We start from the raw sequence: 17,971 nt of genomic DNA on the forward strand, positions 1-17,971 counted from the left end.
AGATGGTCTTCTAAGTCACTATACTGTCCACAGGAATCCTTATGTGGAGTTTTTGCGCCTCCCCACCCCACTTTTCTATTTGAGTTTGACACCAATGGTATAGAAAATTAAGTGAAAAACTAAGGATTTGCAATCTGGGAATGGAGCTCTGCAGGTGGTTTCACAGTTTAATGCCATAGGCTTTGGAGTAATAGATTAAACTCTATACCTCTTATTCCTTTACTCCCTGCCAACATTTTTTTTTTTTAGTGTTCCCTCAAATTTTCTCTTTAAAATAAGTGATTGCAACTGGTTCTCATTTTCTTGCTTCAAGGTCTCATTAACCTGCTTTAATACTTTTATCTTCTGGATTATCTGTCTGTCTCTAGAAGGACCTGTAGAATTCCAATATCTGGGGAATTAAGCCACTAGGTCGTAATAGATGAAAAATGTCTGCTGAGCTATGAAATAAGTCACTTTCATTGTCTTCCCTGACAGGAGACTACTGGCAAACTAAAAAAGTGCACCTAGCCTGATGGTCTCAAATCCATCGATGCTATATTTCATTTTTTTTAAACATAGCAAAGAAGCAGTTTTAAGTAATTTAGTACATTGCCCTGGTGAAATGCCATAAGGCTGTTTTATTGTTCCTATGGTTAGATTTTCTTTTTTGTTTTATTTTAAATAGAACAATCTTTGACCTAGGTTTCAGACATTTTGGGTATCATTCCTAACCCTACCACAGATCTGCCCTGATCATCTCATCTGACTTTAGTCTCAGTTTTCTCATTTGCAAAGTAAGGATAATGATACCTGTCTCCTCCTTTGCCTTAAGATTTTGTCAGTTCATTACCTGTGATCAAAGTGAAGTCATTTGAGATCCTTAGAAGAGAGGCACTACAATGATACAAGCCAGCAGTCACACACTTGTAACCTGTGGTAGTAGCAGCAGTAGTAATAGTGTCTGTCTCTTCTCGTTTAGAAAGGCCTTTTTCTTAGTGTTTGGTGTTCTGTTGTCTTTTGTCATCTCAGGTTTTGACAGATGACTTTATGTAAGTAAGCATATTCTAGTTGGGACATAGCATTAGAGAATTTCCTTAAAACATCCTCCTTAAAAGAGGCAAATTTTAAAAATTAAAAGATGACGTTAAGTGCCTTTTTTTTTTTCCTTTTGGGTTTGAACAATCTACTTTGCAGCAAACCAGTGATCTTCCCATTTATTTTGCCTATATTAATAAATTCAAGAAGCTGACAACCAATCTAACATGACCTTAATACATGTCTTTAAACTAACTCAAGCAAAATGTCAGCATTTTTTCATGGCTTTTTCCTAGCCATTAAACATTGCTTTCCAGATACAAAAGGACTAGTCACTCCAAAATTTTGTCCTGTACTACCTCTTCCTGGATCACTTCTAAATGATTTCTTCTATCAAAAGGTTTTCTGCTTTTCCATTTTTGAAGTCACAAAATCCACTGTGAAATACTTTTCCAATATATTTTCATGCGTTGCAACTTTTAAACATGACTTTAAGAAACTTTTAAACTTTTTTTTAAGAGTAAAAAGAAAAAAAATCACCTGGCAAAAAAGGCAATTAATTATTTCTTTAAACCAATAATTATTCTAGCTGCCATTTTGACAACTAAAGTAATAGCTGGGATAGGACCATCAAGAGATCTTGAGGGCCACTCTTGATTTGTAGTGACAGTCCCTTGATTTTTTTTGACCAGGGCCTGATCTTCCTCCCACCTAGGGTTTCTGAGCCTTTATTCATCATGTTACACCTTAAAAACTACAAAATCTAATTTAAAATTTTCCACAACATTACATTCAGTTCACAGAGTAAAACAAGCTGCCTATGAACAGCCCCGAAACTATTTTTTCCAAAATAAAAACCCAGCAGGACATAGGGACCAAAGTGGGGATGTCTGCAAAGATCTAAAGGTTTGTTTTATTTGCCAGGAAAGAACTTGTGTCACTGAATGGTCTGCACTTGTGTATGGAGAATGGCTTTCCCAGTATGCATCAGCTTTAGTACAAGAAATCCCGCTGAGGTATAGATGCTTCAGAAAGTATAGGGCCGGTTCCCTTAACAGTCAGCCCTTTCTCTTTTCCTTTTTTTTTTTTAAACTGCAGTTTATGGCAACATTATCGTTTTAACGCCACAAAAGAGCTAGGATTGCAGGTGTACTTCAGATAATCCATCCCTTTTAGGCTTCTAAATGGAGCTGAAGCCCTCTGGAACAGGAAGTAGACATAAAGGTTCCTGGTCTTAACCATTAAGTCGATACACATGAGGAAAAGCGCCTTACATAATGCACAAGCAGGCTAAATGGATTGAGCTGGGAATTGTGCTGCTTTCAAGACACTGCTTGACAGAACAAAGGGGAATGCCAGCCTTATAGGATGGTGGTCTCATTAACAAATCCATTGCTTTCTTTCATTTATGTAATTTTTTTTCTAGACAAGAAACATTTTTAGGTAATAGCATTTAATAAATAGATATTTATGGCCATTTGTATGTCATGGAATTTTAACCCAGGATGAGAGATGTAAGCCAGCCTCTAGTCCAGCCTAGGGAGGATGAAACTGAGGACCCCAGTGAAGTATTATAAAGTACCTTCCCCAAGGGACCACCCAGCGAGCTAATGGATAGAGCTAAGACTAGGACTTGGGCCTCTAAGTTTTCTTTCTTTGCTCAGGCATTTATTGGTCACTGTACTAATGAACTAATTGCCATTCTGGGAATTGGCTTGTGTTCTGAACACACTTTCTTAGTCAAAACCTCATTTGGTAGAAAGACTTGAAGAAGTTTATTTTTGTCTAAAGTGAAATGTGTGCTGCCTGGGCGGCCACCTTTTAGACTTGCCTACCCTGAGTTCTGTCATTTTTTTCCCCCATGCTAGAGCCATTGCATAGCTCATTTTATTCTAGTTCATTTTCAGTAATAAGAGTAATAGCTGTGACTTTTCCCTGTAAATTCTGTGAAGTTATCATACGTACAGGTTTTGTTGCAAAAGAATCTATAATAGCCAAAACTATTATTCTATGTTTTTGTTTCTGAATACTGGTCACTTCTGAACATAGGCAGAAATCACCCATGTATAATATATATGTTTATATGTGTTATATATGTGGATGGTTGTATATTTCATGTGTTATAGGTGGGTGGCTCTATATTTTATATTGTTATATGTGGATGGTTATGTGTTTCATATGTTATATATACATGCTTCTGTGTTTTATGTTATATGGAGGGTTATATATTTCATATATGTTATATATTTTATGTCTTATATATAGATGGTTATATATTGTATATGTTATGGAGGGCTATATATTTTATATGTAATATGGATGGTTATATACTTTGTATATGTTATATGTGGATGGTTATATATTTATATATTATTTTTATATATTGTATGTATATGTGTAAATTATATATATATATATTACACACACCTGCCCTAAGTATATTCTAACTTTTTTCTAAACTGAAGTGTGTGACTCTAATCTAAAATTGAATTAAAATCAAGCCACTAAAATCTGTAAAGCCTACAGAGTTGGCCCATGCCTGCCCTCTTGGACCCCAGAAGCCAAAGGCGTTATTGTGGCTGCTGCCCAAGACCTCTAGGGTTTTTTCATGCTGTGAAACTCGGATTACTGCTTTCAAATAAGTAGAATTAGTAGACAAGGGTATGGAGGCCTAAGAAGGGCTTTGGGGGCACAGGGTGGCCTTTACGATGCCACTAGGGATCTCATGATCCTACACCTATAAAAGTCGGTGCTGAAGTTGTGATGAACAGGAGCCAAGGACCGGCTCCTGAGGTTGCCGTGGTAGCAGCGGAGCCGGGCTTGGGGAGAAGGAGCCGGGGATGGGGTAAAGAAGCCAGTCATTCAATTAGTAAGTCTGTAACCAAAAACCCATCCATCTTTGCTGGCAGGTGGCTGACTGAATTTCTATTATTAGCTGACAGGTGATGTCACAAAACCTGTCATGGATCCAACTAGGGAATCCTCAGTGGAAGATAAATGAGAAAAGGGTCTGGGTTATAAACAAAGATGGCCTCTGATTGACCTCCATTCACTGTAGACCTGTGACATGCCAGGCTCTCCTTCCCTTTCCCCACCCCCCTTTCCCCAGCCCCAGTCAGAACTAGGGCACTGGGTTCATGCTGTGTAAATTATCTTCCCAGCGTGGAGTCTGGCTGTTCAGTCTGAAGTATGTGAATGTACTTAACCTTCAATAACCTTTCCATTGTTTACTTTAGAGTATACATTTGTAGCTTCTGGCAAAAGGTAGGGAGATCCTAGAGAGCATGCCAGCCTTCTCTATTAATGGAGTTTCAAGAGGTTGCATTCATTTTTTTTTTCCTTTCCTGAAAGGGAAAAAGAGATCGTGGGGGGGGGGGGGTGAAAAAAAGCACTGGCAAAGGGGAAGAATTTTTCCCTTTTTTATTAGCTGTAAATTTGAACAGTTGTAAATAAGGGTCATTCTGAAATCACACAGCTTTGGAAGCCACCATCTTTCCAAGGAGTCATTCGAGGTAGTACGGATGCTGTTGCTCCTAGTGATTGAAAATGCAGGTTTCTTCTCTGCCACATCTTAGAAGGATGGCGGTGTTTCTGCTACCGTTCTTTCAGATTTACGAAAAGTTCCCCATCTTTTTTTCATTACTGATGGATTCCCTCCCCCCCATTTTCATATGTCCGTATTTGTTCCCAAGTTTGATTTATACCTCCCCAGTAGTCATCTACTAATAAATACAATAGAAAATTAGTCACTAACTTCTCAATTCATTGACTGAAATGTTCCCAGTGGCACAATGAACTTTGTTGGCCCCTCCTTCCCTCCGACACAGCCCTAAAAGTCCATAACTAGTTTTTGTTGAAAGCTCGAAAGGGATAAGTCTGAATGCTGCTGAAGATTTCTGAATAAAAGTAATGATTTTCATTTGAGTTTCTAACTCTTTCATGGACTTATAGTATGTTCTTACACTGAGTTCCTTAAAGTAAAATATGGATATCTTTGTAAAAAGGAACAAAATCGGTGTATGATGTTTTACTTTATTGGTGACCCAACCTACTTCTACTTGTTTCAGTTTGGGGAGTAGGGAAATGGGGGAAAAGTTAATTTTTTTCCCCCAAGACTCCCTTTTCATCTTTGAGAACATAGTCTCAAGTTGGAGGGTTTTTTTGTTCCAGCCATCATTTCATGGTTTGCAGATTAAAGTAACATCTTTTACCTCTGTATATAGCATTCAAAGGTAAAAGGACTAAGCTTTTAGTCCTATTCCTAGACGTTGGAAAGGTATTGAAATGTCATTAGACTTGTTGCAAACCCGTTTCATTGCTGGTTTTTGTGGGTTTCTATCACATTTGATCATCTCTTGCCTTCCCTTCCTTTCCTTTCGTCTTGTGCCGTCATCAGCTAATTCTGGATCCTTACAAGGTCCACAGACCCCCCAGTCAACTGGTAGTAACTCCATGGCAGAAGTTCCCGGTGATCTGAAGCCACCCACACCAGCCTCCACCCCTCACGGACAGATGACACCAATGCCGGGCGGCAGGTCAGTGAAGGCGCACGAGATGCTCGCTCTCATTTCCCTTATTGTGCTCTTGTTTATAATGAAGCTATTCATAATTCATTACTGACTTTCCTTGAGCATCCTCTATGGAGAAAAAAATTAACAGTGTGCGTGGCATTCCCTTGGAGATTCTTGGAAGCTTGGTGACTACAAGAGTCATTCCTATAGGCTATTTTGAAGAATGTTTTCTTTCCAGATCTAAAAATAAAGTTCATTGTGTACTGATTCACTGGAGTGCTTTGTAGGGATAAATTCCAACCGTGTCATTGAATTTTCATTTCCTCCCTCTGTCTAGGAACAGCGCAGTCAGCGTGCATGACCCCTTCTCGGATGTGAGTGATTCCTCATTCCCCAAACGGAACTCTATGACACCAAATGCACCATACCAGCAGGGCATGAACATTCCAGACATGATGGGAAGGATGCCCTATGAACCTAACAAGGACCCTTTTGGTGGAATGAGAAAAGGTATATATACTTAATGTCACCTGCCTTGGTGTGGCCACATCCTTCACCTTCCTGTCACACTTTCTCTCCAAAGGAACTCTGTTAATTTAAAATACACACATGCAATATACACATACACCATATTTATCTATCTAAATGTTTTCTACCTACACATAAAATGTTGTATATAAAGTACTTATGATATAATTGAATAAATATACACACATATAAAACATTTATATGTTTTTTTAAAATCACATATATATGTGCCACACTCACATATACTATTTATTCACCAATTTCCACCATAGAGTGAGCATCACAGAAAGGATGGACATCGAAGCCACTGTACCTCTCTGGCTTCTATGTAAGACAGTGGCTTCCAGAGGAAGGGCAGCCATCATGTTCTGTGGCTCTCCTAGCTCGATTTAAAAAATTGAATGGAAGAAAATCTGGCCCTTTTTTTCTTTTAGGCAGAAAAAATTGACAACAGCTAGTTTTTCATGTTTTTTTTTTAAATGATACCTTCCTTCATGCATTTAAATATTCCTTCATCATGAAATGTTACATATCAGGTCTGAAGAACAGGATGACAAAGTACTTTTAAGTGCTAGGTGTCACTATCTAACCAATCAGAAATGAAGATGAAGCATCTCTGAAATTAAAATGTAAATCAGTAGGAATGTAGGATTTGATTTTCCAGAATTACAGTTGCATCTTTTATCTTCTGGCTCTATTATATAAAATGAAAATACAGCTATACTTCTCTTTACAAATTCCAATAGCTCCCGATTACCTTGAAGATTAATATAAACTCCTCTGTTTGGCATTTTAAAAAAAATTTCACATTCTGACTCCAAACTGTCTTCCCAGCCTTGTCCTATACTTCAATTTGGTCCAAACCAAATTGAAATTCTTACTCTTCCTCACAAGCTCCACTTTCTGTTATCATGTCTTTGCATAAGCCGTCCTGCAAGCCTGAAATGGATTCCCTCCTTACCTCTGCCACTTAGAAATCTTACTTTCCTTCAGAACTAAGCTCCACCACCTTCTACCTGAGGCCCTTCCTGATTCCCTCAGCCTTTCCTTCTGCTCCTGGGTTACCTTGTATTTGTATATATTTTAAATCCAGCATCAATGTCTTAAAGGCCTCCCCAACTATAGTTTAAGCCCCTTGGGGCCAGAGTCATTTTTTATTTTTGTCTTCCTATTTAGTCCAGTGCCTGGCACTTAGTAATTAAGAAATACTTGTTAATTGATGGATAGTGGGGACTCCTTTGGGGTATAGGTTAAAATAGGTGACTTTCTTGCTCTCTTCCAACTCTGTAATTCTATGCCTGGGAAGAAAAGTGGCTGAGTGTAGGCTCATTTGGGAGGCTAGGCTTGAGGTTTATTGTAAAATAAAGTAATTATCTACCTCTACTAAACCAGACAGTCTATTTTAATATTCCTTTTATTTCATAAAACCCACACTTCTCATTATTTAGAGAGAAAAATCCTTACTTACAAGGTTTTAAGTTGATGCAAATTTTCAATCCTACACTATATCTACCTAGAGAGAACTAGATAGAATTTAAGTATCATTTTGATATCATATGTTGTCCTTTTCAACTAAGTATCACAGTGACTTAGATGAACCCCTTTCATCAAATTCTTTCTGCATTTTTTGGTCCCTCTGTAAATTTACAACATTTAAATAATTGGGAAAAATTAACATAACATTCCCGTCCCCCAGCCCATGGAAATTTAGCTGTTTTCTTATGACCATATTCCTGATCCAAATGAAATGAAAACTCTCTTTCCCATGTCAGTTTTATTACACTAGTGAATTTGCTGAGCTGTGGTGATAAGTTATTATAGAAAGTCTTTTATATTGTCTTACTTACAAATAAATGAGGTATTGGGTTATCATAGGAAAAAGCCTGATCCTGAAATCAGAAGCCTTGGATTCTTAGGGGTGATGTCATAACTCCAGCTGAGTAAACTTAAACAATTATCTTGACCACTCTCAGCCTCAGTTTTCACTTATCTGTAAAATGATGCTTTCCTATTATCAGGTTCAAGAGAGATAATAAATATGTAAATGATTTCAGGGATTCATAGATCAAGGGGTTTCAGAAGACTCTAGTCCAACCCCCTCATTTTAGAGATGAGCAAACAATACCCAAGAACGTAAATTGACTTTGCTAAATAATAAAAACTCATCTCCTCGATTTCTTTGTATCCTTTGATATCATCAATCATGCTCTTCTCCTCATATGTTATTCTCTCTAAGCTTTTCTGACATTGCTCTCCTTGATTTAGTATTGGTAATGGTTTTTAAAAAAGATACTCTGTCTCTTAACTCCAAACATTTCTATTGGCAGTTCCGCCCAAGTTTGAAAGGCTTTTTCTGGCTTCCTTCAAGTCTCCACTAAAGTCTCACTTTCTATATGAAGCCCTGCCTTCCCTCTGTAGCCCCTCTCCCACAATTTTTCCTATCTGGATCTTGCTTATAAATAGTTGTTTGCGTATTACTTCCCCATCCCCTATGAGCTCCTTGAGAATAAGGGGGAGTTTTGTCTTTATTTTGTATCCTCAGCCCTTAATATAGTACTTGGCACGCAGTAGGCACTTAATAAATGCTAAATGACTTAACTCAAAACAGCATTGTGCCTTATATGAAGCTAAACAAGTAACAATTCCCATTTTTAGCTATAAAATGGGAATAGTAATCCAGCACTACCCATTTAATAAGAGTAGTAAGAAAAGCACTTTATAATTCTTAAAACATTACAGTTACGTTATAATAGTGAAAGATACTCTTATGATATGCCTAATTCAGTCATGTACATTATTCAGACTTATTAGCCTTCCACATTTTTTTTTACCAACATAGAAAATATTCATCAAGTCTTCCTATTCTTATCATGGCAAAATCACCATCAATAGGCTGAAGAGGCTCAATATTAATACTTAGTTGGTCAATTAAAATTTTTACTAAAATTCTTAATAGCCCACAGGCTAATTTCTTCTGGATCTGATCTAACTTCCTTCAGATCCTAGACCCATGCTAATTTGCATTTCTGACCTAATTGGAACTCTACTATGTTATAAATATGATTGTTTCTCCTTTCATTCATTTGAATTCCTCTAATTCTATAGCTTTTTTCTTTGCCCTGACTCCATATAGGACATCGCCTGGATTTTTTTAAGGTACCCTTGTAGCAAAAATCATACCTACTACATAACCATGTCTGTTCTCTGTTTAAAAAAATAGATTCTCAACCTAAAGTCTTCTTCCAATGAAAACACTAGTTTAGAATATAGTAAATTTTGAAAAGTTATGTTCTACTTCTGAATTCCCCCAGAATTGCAGAAGAGTGCATTGAGGACAACAAAGATGGCTCTGGGTGGACTACTCGTTTCCCATCACATTTCATAGGCCAGTGAATTTTGTCTAGGGTGTTTGCAGAACTCCACTCAAGGCTGTGCAACTCGGGTGATGGGAATGGGTCATCTCTGTACTGAGTGATGCCTGTGTATCTTGAAACCAGACCTCACAAGTGCTTGCATTTGGGGTTCTCCTTGTACCCTCTTGCCCTGGTCTGGAAATCAATGTCCCTAAGCAATGTTCCTCACTCCACTGGGTCACGGTTCAGGGAAGAGGGTGAGTGTTATGGAGATGATTTGGGAAATCAGGTTTTTCCCACAGATGACTGATCCCCACAACTCTTCTCCCATCACATAGACCAAGTGACAGGTGGGGAAAGTGTATGGAAACAGCAGGAACTTTAGAAACTAGCTAACAAAGCCCTTCTGGGAGCCAGTCTCAAAATCAGAGAAATTCCTATCGATTAGCATCTAGCTACCTGTGTAGCAGAGGATCAGGAGAAATTTTATGAACTCTCCCCTCTTTAAATACCCAACAAGTCCCTAAGATTTATTTTGAACTTGAAATGTAATGGCACCCCAAATTCCTTACTCTGCTTTCTCATGAATATGCCTTGATTTTGGCTTTAGATACAAGTTAACTAATGTTAGGATGGTTCATCTGGAATTATTAGGGTCCTAGACATTATTTCATATAAAATAATTGATAAAGATGGTGCAAATTTACATTGAAACTTCTGTGTCAGTGCTTGGTTTTCAGTCTTCCCTTTCATGATTATTCCTTCTTTAAAATACTGCAGTGTCCGGAAGCAACGAGCCCTTCATGACCCCAGGACAAATGCCTAATAGTGGGATGCAGGATATGTATAACCAAGCCCCAGCTGGAGCAATGTCTAACATGGGCATGGGCCAGCGGCAGCAGTTTCCCTATGGAGCCAGTTATGACAGAAGGTAAGTTTTGTTGTTTTAGTTTGTTTTTTCCTAAGGTGAAGGCAGAGAATGTTTTAATAGGGATCCTCTTTTTTCCATACACATCGAAGAGAGGACAGTTCATTTAATGCACCTCTTCAGAGCGCTGAGCCACTAATGATCACTGTTTTCAGTTTCTATGGAAATTAATGAGGTGGGGAGTGGCTAGTCCTTAAGCTTCTGCTCATCAACAAGTGGGTGTGTAAGATAGCTGCCTTTTTCTGTCTGACTCCTGTGTGTCTGTCTGGGCACAGCAGAACCCTCATCCCAGTCTTTAAAAGGCAAGCCTATTTATGTAGATGAAAATGCAAAACCCCCCAAGTTATAAAAATATGCTTCACTTGGCCTGAATGTGTTAGAAATCTCTCCAAATGCTCAGTATTTACTATTTGAAATAAAAAGGCACATTTCTCAAAACTATCATTTCATTTCAAAACTATCAAAATGTTTTCATTTATTGTAATAACTGAAGTTTATTACTGTAGTTTGCAAAAATTCATGTTTATGTGAACTGAAGTAAGAATTCTTCAACTTTAATTTTCTGTCTCTCCATCTCTTTATTATACTCCCATATCCCCAGTCAGTCTCTCATCAACCTTTTCTGAGATAGTTTTGGGGTGTGCCTGTGTGTTGAGAAAACTACACTAAGAATGAACCTATAGGAATGTTTATAGATGCACAGAAATCATTTAAAAATCTTTCAAAATGAACTTGCCGTGGCTTTCTACTTCTTCCTATTTAACAGAAAATCCAGTTGAAAATAAAAAGTCTAGACAGGAGCCAAAAAGCATAGGCTTCTCTTCCTTAGTAGTACCTTTGAAAAAGAGAAATGGTCCTTCCTACATGATAATGAGAAACAAAGCTATAATACCTGCCCGTTTGTTTTTATGTTTATAGAAGAAAAGGAAAGAAATTTATCTGAAAGATAAAAATATCAGTAAAAATATTTTTGCATAAAGTAAATATAATAAGAGTTAATAATTGAACTATTGAGAAAACTACATTGGGAATTAAGTAAGTCCCAATGTAGATTAATTTCTAGCCTAAAATAGAAAAGTCCTCTTTGTGAAGGCCATATTATTTAGATATGGGTTATACCTCTTTTTCTGAAAATTGCCTCTCCTAGTTAATAAATTTCATTCCACCCCCCAACAGAGCTGAATTTAGATGAAGAGTTTTTCCCAACATGGGCAATTGGGGGGTGTGTGGGGGGTTGTATTAAGAGGGCAGAAAGCACTATTAAGACCTTTATGTCATATCCGAGAAATGCTACTGTCAGGTAAAGGATTTTTTTTTCCTTGAAATTAAAAGTCTTATAAGATCCCATCTCTCATTTTTTAATAGGTCAGATTATAGCCTGGTCTTGAAAAGGCAGCAGGCGACCACCTGCTCAAAGCAATAGAGATACAGTGCCTTCTAGCCATGTCTCCTCCTAATTATCATCCTAGGCAGCAAATAAGGATGATAATTTCTCTGCAGCCTCTCTATTCATTAGATAACCATTACAGTTCTAAGTACAAGCAACTAGTATCCAGTGTTGGGTTTTACTTTGGTTTGTTTGGGAATTTTGGGTGAAACAGGTAGGTTTAGGGTAAACTTTTTTTTTTCCCATCATCTTTTGAAAGTGAAAAAGATACTTTTAGAATTTCATGCCATAGCTTTTCTGAAGCAAGTATTTTTTTTTTCCTATTTCCCGTTTTCAAGTGATTTATCTGGCCTAGTTTTAAAATGTCAGTCTGCAGGTTTCTGCTGCTAAGTTGGGAGTGTTTACATACTTACCTCATAGTAATAGATTTCCTTTCTAGAATTATATCCTATTGTTTTCCTTTATCCCTTACTTTTGGAAATATCCCCTTAAGGCCCCCTGCCTCCACCACCCAATCTTTAAACAGCCTGACCATTTCTGATCCAGGCAAGTTGAAAATATAAGCTCCTTGAGAACTGGGACTAATTTTTTTGGTATCCATATCCCCCGTGCCTAAGATGATGTTGTTGTTCAGTGGTTGCATCCAAGTCCAATTCTTTGTAACCCCATTTGGGGTCTTCTTGACAGAGATACTGAAGTCGTTTTCCATTTTCTTCTTTGACTCATTTTACAGATAAGGAAATTGAGGCAAACACAGTCAATTATTAACACAATTATTAAGTCTCTGAGACTGGATTTGAATTCAGGAAAATGAGATTTCCTGACTCCAGCTCAGCCCAGCACTATTTACTTCCGAACCTAACTGCTCCCCTGAGACTTACTAGGTGTTTGATATAGACTTATCGATTTAAATTGAATCCAGATAAATGTGGCTGTGAGATATGAGGCAAGCCACTTAATCTGGGTGTGCTCTAGGCAACTCTTTAAGCCCACCCGTGCAAAGAATATGCCAAGCTGCATTGGCAGTGAAGATTTCCTACTCTGTGACTTCTCTAGGAATAAAATCACAGGTCCAGTCCCTCTCCCTTTCCTATTCCTTTCTTACTAGCAGATTTCTCCTGTGTCTTCCTCTTGGATTTCTTAGTAAACAATAAAATTTGTAAACCAAATTGGAGGCAAATAGCACAGGCTTCATTCATGATATTGTTGAGGAATGGAATGATTCATCTTTACATTGCAGGTGGAAGGAATGCTACAGTCCATAAATTCCATGACATTTGAAATAATTTTAAAATATATTATTAAGAAAATAAGAGCTTATCCTCTTGATGGAGGTAGTAGAAACTTTCCATGAGTCTTCGTGTTTATTCTTGTGGTTCAACACACACACATACACACACACACACACACACACACGTATGTGTGTGTGTGTGTGTGTGTAAGGTGTTTGCATAAATATATGTGCCTATTTCCTGGATGTGTGTTTATGCATGCATACATACATGTATGTACATACAAAAGTATGCCTCTATTTCCTGGATCCCTATTTCTTACTCCTACCTTGATTTAAGGATGTTGCAAGCCCAATTCTTGTAGAGCAACTCCTTGTTGTAGCAAATCCATTCATGTAGTGGGCGGAGCGTCAGCTCAAAGGCCAAGGAATTTGACAAGCGTCACGTAAAGTAGTTGCTCGTCCAACCAGTATTGCTGTGACACCTATTAAGCAGCAGCCATGCCAAGAGTTTGGCATCATTACCTGAGACGGCTGTTCCCAGCCCTTCTACTAAAAAATAAAGGGTTGCTCTTCCTAAGGGCTTCTGTATGGAAATCGAATGACATGTTTAAAAGAATGCAAGTTTGGGCTTCAGAGCTTCCGAAGCTGGACTGGTCCTTTCTCCCTGGACTTGAAGCTTCTCTAGTCGTTGATGGTCTTCTTTGAATTACATCATTGTAGGCATGAGCCTTATGGACAGCAGTATCCTGGACAAGGGCCTCCCTCAGGACAGCCGCCCTATGGAGGACACCAGCCTGGAATATATCCACAGCAACCGGTAAGGCAGAAAGGAGGTGTGGAAATCATGCTTCCTCCCCCTTTAAAAAAACTGGTTTTCCTCTGTCATGAAGCTTGGTTCATTTAATTAGTAGTAATATTTCACTAGATTAGGTTACAAAGTTTTACAAAATATTTAAACATCTCTGTCTATTTAAGGATTAGGCTTATGTTTGATATTCAGCACTACAAGACGTAGCAGAGATTCTGAAATCTCAAAAATAAGTATTACTTATTATATCATGAAGCACATAGAAACATCTCTGACACATAATATTTTTTAACAAGAGTATTTTGAATGTGTGTCTTAAATTTGTGTCTATCACGTCTACTTTATAAGACAGAAACTACATCCTTCCTGTATGCTGAACGAAATTTTAGTGTCCAGTTTAACATGATAAATTCTAATGTCTTTCACTTCTTTTACTTTTTTAAATGATTTCTTGAGTTATCTAACTTAGGTTTGAATACATGTAGTAACCCTATACAAGAATGAAACTAAGTAGTTATTTCCCATTTATTTTAATTTTGTAATATTTCTGCTTGGGCAATTAAAAATAATGGTGAAGATACCTTCATGTTCCTCATGGTATGATTTTTTTCATACTTATAGGAAACTAATCTCTTTTAGGAGAGTTTTTAGCAAATTAGAAGGTTTTTCTTAACATAATAATAAGCATACTATCTAAGAACAATCATGAATACTCTGGCAATCCACAACCTGATGAAAAATCACTTTAGGAGGATATGAAGCTATCCTAGGTTTTAGGATGACCAAGGGAATGTGCTAGAGGGAAAAATGGACCAGAGGCTTTGTTCCTTATCCTGCCCCCTAGAAACTAAAGGCAATTCAGGATTAAATTGGAGATTATGTTACGTTCTACCCCACTAGAGTAGTTATAGGAATGTTCATGCTGGATAACTTTAGCATACCTTGAGAAGTTACCTAAAACCACGTGTAAAAGGAAGTCTAGCCTCGAATGGACAGAATGGGCTAGGGAATTTATTTTAGTATGGGACCCCTCAAGACTTTTTCTGCCTGGGGGCAGCTGGGTGGCTCAGTGGATGGAGAACCAGGCCTAGAGACAGGAGGTCCTGGGTTTAAATCTGGCCTCAGACACTTCCTAGCTATGTGACCCTGGGTAAGTCACTTAACCCCAATTGCCTAGCCTTTACCACTCTTCTGCCTTGGAGACAATACACAGTATTGATTCTAAGAGAGAGAGAGGGAGGGAGGGGGAAAGTGGGGGGAGACAGAGAGGGGAAGGTGGGAAGAAAAAGGGAGGAAGGGGAGAGAAAGGGAGGAAGGAAGGATGGAGGAATGGACAGACATGTCCTCCCCCTTGATGCATATATATACAGCACTTTTCAAATACCCCAATACTTAATATCTACAAATGTCAGTTATCATAACTATAATCCATATACTCCATATAATCCATAGACCAGATTCATTCTCTATACAACATTTTCCTACAAATAATGTCCTCAGATTTTTGTGGTGAATTGGTTATCTTGGAAAAGTCTAGTATAAAAGGAACACATTTTGGTTTTATTTATTTCCATGAAAGTTTTAAACATCTAAAACCTTAAAATGTTATATAAATAACAGATATTAATATTGGTTTTATTATTTAAAATACCTAATGAAAATTTCTTCCTCAAGGATACTATTAATACTGTGGAAAAAATCATAAATGGCCATTCCTCATTATTTAGAAGAGCCATTTGCTCTTTTAAGTAAATTTTCTACTAGATTATATCTTTATTGCATAATTTAAAAGTAGATGGGTGCGATTACTGCCCTAAGAGCACATTTTTATAATTTATTTAAAACTCATTTCAGAACTACAAACGTCACATGGATGGCATGTATGGGCCCCCAGCAAAACGGCACGAGGGAGACATGTACAACGTTCAGTACGGCAGCCAGCAGCAAGAAATGTACAACCAGTACGGCAGTACGTACTCAGGCCCAGATAGGAGGCCTATCCAGGGACAGTATCCCTACCCGTACAACCGAGAGCGCATGCAGGGCCCGGGGCAGATGCAGCAGCACGGCATCCCTCCGCAGATGATCGGCGGCCCCATGCCATCGTCGTCGAGCGACGGCCCTCAGCAGAACATGTGGCCAACGCGCAATGACATGCCTTATCCGTACCAGAACAGGCAAGGCCCTGCGGGCCCCACGCAGGCCCCCCCTTATCCAGGAATGAACCGCTCCGATGAAATGATGGTCCCCGATCAGAGGATAAACCACGAGAGCCAGTGGCCTTCTCACGTCAACCAACGGCAGCCTTATATGTCCTCTTCAGCCTCCATGCAGCCCATCACGCGCCCTCCTCAGTCATCCTACCAGACACCGCCATCGATGCCAAACCACATCTCCAGGGCACCCAGCCCAGCGTCGTTCCAGCGCTCCCTAGAGAACCGCATGTCTCCCAGCAAATCTCCCTTCCTGCCCTCCATGAAGATGCAGAAGGTGATCCCCGCCGTCCCAGCGTCCCAGGTCTCGGGGCCTCCCCCCCAGCCGCCCCCCATCCGGAGAGAGATCACCTTCCCGCCGGGCTCCATAGAAGCATCCCAACCTGTCTTGAAACAAAGACGAAAGATTACCTCAAAAGATATCGGTACGTGTGTGACAGAGGGCTTCTTCCTGACTTAATTCCAATTTCTGTTCGAATTTCAGGTAGAGGCGAAAGCTTCCTGTCTCTGTGACGGATCAGAGCGTTGTTTTACAGAAGGAAATTCTGGTGGGGGGGGAAGGGGGGAGCCGGCCTGAATTGAGGAAACACTGAAAATAGCATTTTAATTGCTGAATGACTTGTGCTTCAGTGATTAGAGCACCAGGCGGCAAGGCAGGAACTGAATTATTGACTCTGCATTTTTACTTAACTACTGGGTGACCTTAGGCTAGTTACTTAAAATGTATTAGGGTGACACCTACTTAACAATGATATCAAATAGCTTATTAAAACTTGAAAAAAAACTCTAGACATTTAAAGGAAAAGCCACTTCATAACTTCATTTACACCCTAGCAACTAGTCTAAGGAAAAAGAAGAAATTTCATTAATATAATATAAATAATTGACATAAAAAATACCCACCCATTGTACACAAGCATACAAAACTTGGATGCACCGAGATGCTCTCTGACTTTAGTGCTGACCCGTTCAGGCTGCTCTGAATTCTTATTAGAGTTTAGATGACGAAGAATTCACACTATCTTTTCTGATCTTTATTTGAGGCTCTTTCAAACAGTCTACACAAAAATTCCGTTGTGTCCACAGATGGTGAGGAGAAATATTTCTAAAATCTCTTGATAATTTGGCTTATTTAAATTGAGCATCAACAACAGCAAACCTTTCTTAGAATGTGATAACACATGGAGGAGAAAATTTTATATTAAAGATTGATTTTCCTCACTGTAAGGATCAATATTACCTTATACCTGGTGACACTTTGCCACCTCAATCCCCTTAGATTTAATATCTCACATGTTCTCTTCTTGCCCCTCAACGATGAACTTTATTTTAAAACCACTGTGAGCAGCTTCACACATTTATTGTTGTTCATATGTAATATTGGTATGATATTTTTATTTATATAATTTATTTGTCTTTTTAATTATATATTATTTATATATTTCATTTATATGTGAATATATTTATATTAATTTTATAGATAATAATATATTGTGTGTATGTACATTTATACATAATACATCTATAATAACGTAAGTATTATTACTGTTATTTAGTCATCTTCAGTCATATCCAATTCTTCTTGACCCCTTTGGGGCGGGGGGTGTTCTTGGCAAAGATAACGGAGTGGTTTGCCGTTTTCTTCTCCAATTCATCTTATAAATGAGGAAAACAGAGTTAAGTAGTTTGCCCCAGAACATGTCTGAGGTCACATTTGAACCCAGGCTTCCTGGCTCCAAGCCCAGCACTCTCTCCACTGTGCCGCCTAGCTGCCCCATACCTTATTAAGCTATGTATAATTAGTCTGATTCGCTGCAAACTGTGTTTTTCTGTTTAGTGAGCCCTGAAAAAAATCATGAGTCCCCCAACATGCTTTTCTTCTTTAGCTTCCCATTGTGTGTGTGTGTGTGTGTGTGTGTGTGTGTGTGTGTGTGTGTGTGAGAGAGAGAGAGAGAGAGAGAAAGAGAGAGAGAGAGAGAGAGAGAGAGAGAG

At 38.5% G+C, this 17,971-nt stretch overlaps 1 protein-coding gene across 1 annotated transcript in view; it reads left to right on the forward strand.

Annotated features, from left to right (window-relative positions):
- ARID1B (AT-rich interaction domain 1B) overlaps nucleotides 1-17,971 on the forward strand; it is a 571,310-nt gene that overhangs the window by 546,744 nt on the left and 6,595 nt on the right. Inside the window, exons 17-21 of the mRNA XM_044671750.1 lie at nucleotides 5,414-5,552; nucleotides 5,866-6,038; nucleotides 10,190-10,340; nucleotides 13,679-13,775; nucleotides 15,621-16,404. Coding sequence (XP_044527685.1) covers nucleotides 5,414-5,552; nucleotides 5,866-6,038; nucleotides 10,190-10,340; nucleotides 13,679-13,775; nucleotides 15,621-16,404 — 1,344 coding nt within the window. The remainder of the gene's footprint in view (nucleotides 1-5,413; nucleotides 5,553-5,865; nucleotides 6,039-10,189; nucleotides 10,341-13,678; nucleotides 13,776-15,620; nucleotides 16,405-17,971) is intronic.

This window comes from Gracilinanus agilis, chromosome 4, assembly GCF_016433145.1.
Source record: "Gracilinanus agilis isolate LMUSP501 chromosome 4, AgileGrace, whole genome shotgun sequence".
Classification (NCBI taxonomy): domain Eukaryota; kingdom Metazoa; phylum Chordata; class Mammalia; order Didelphimorphia; family Didelphidae; genus Gracilinanus; species Gracilinanus agilis.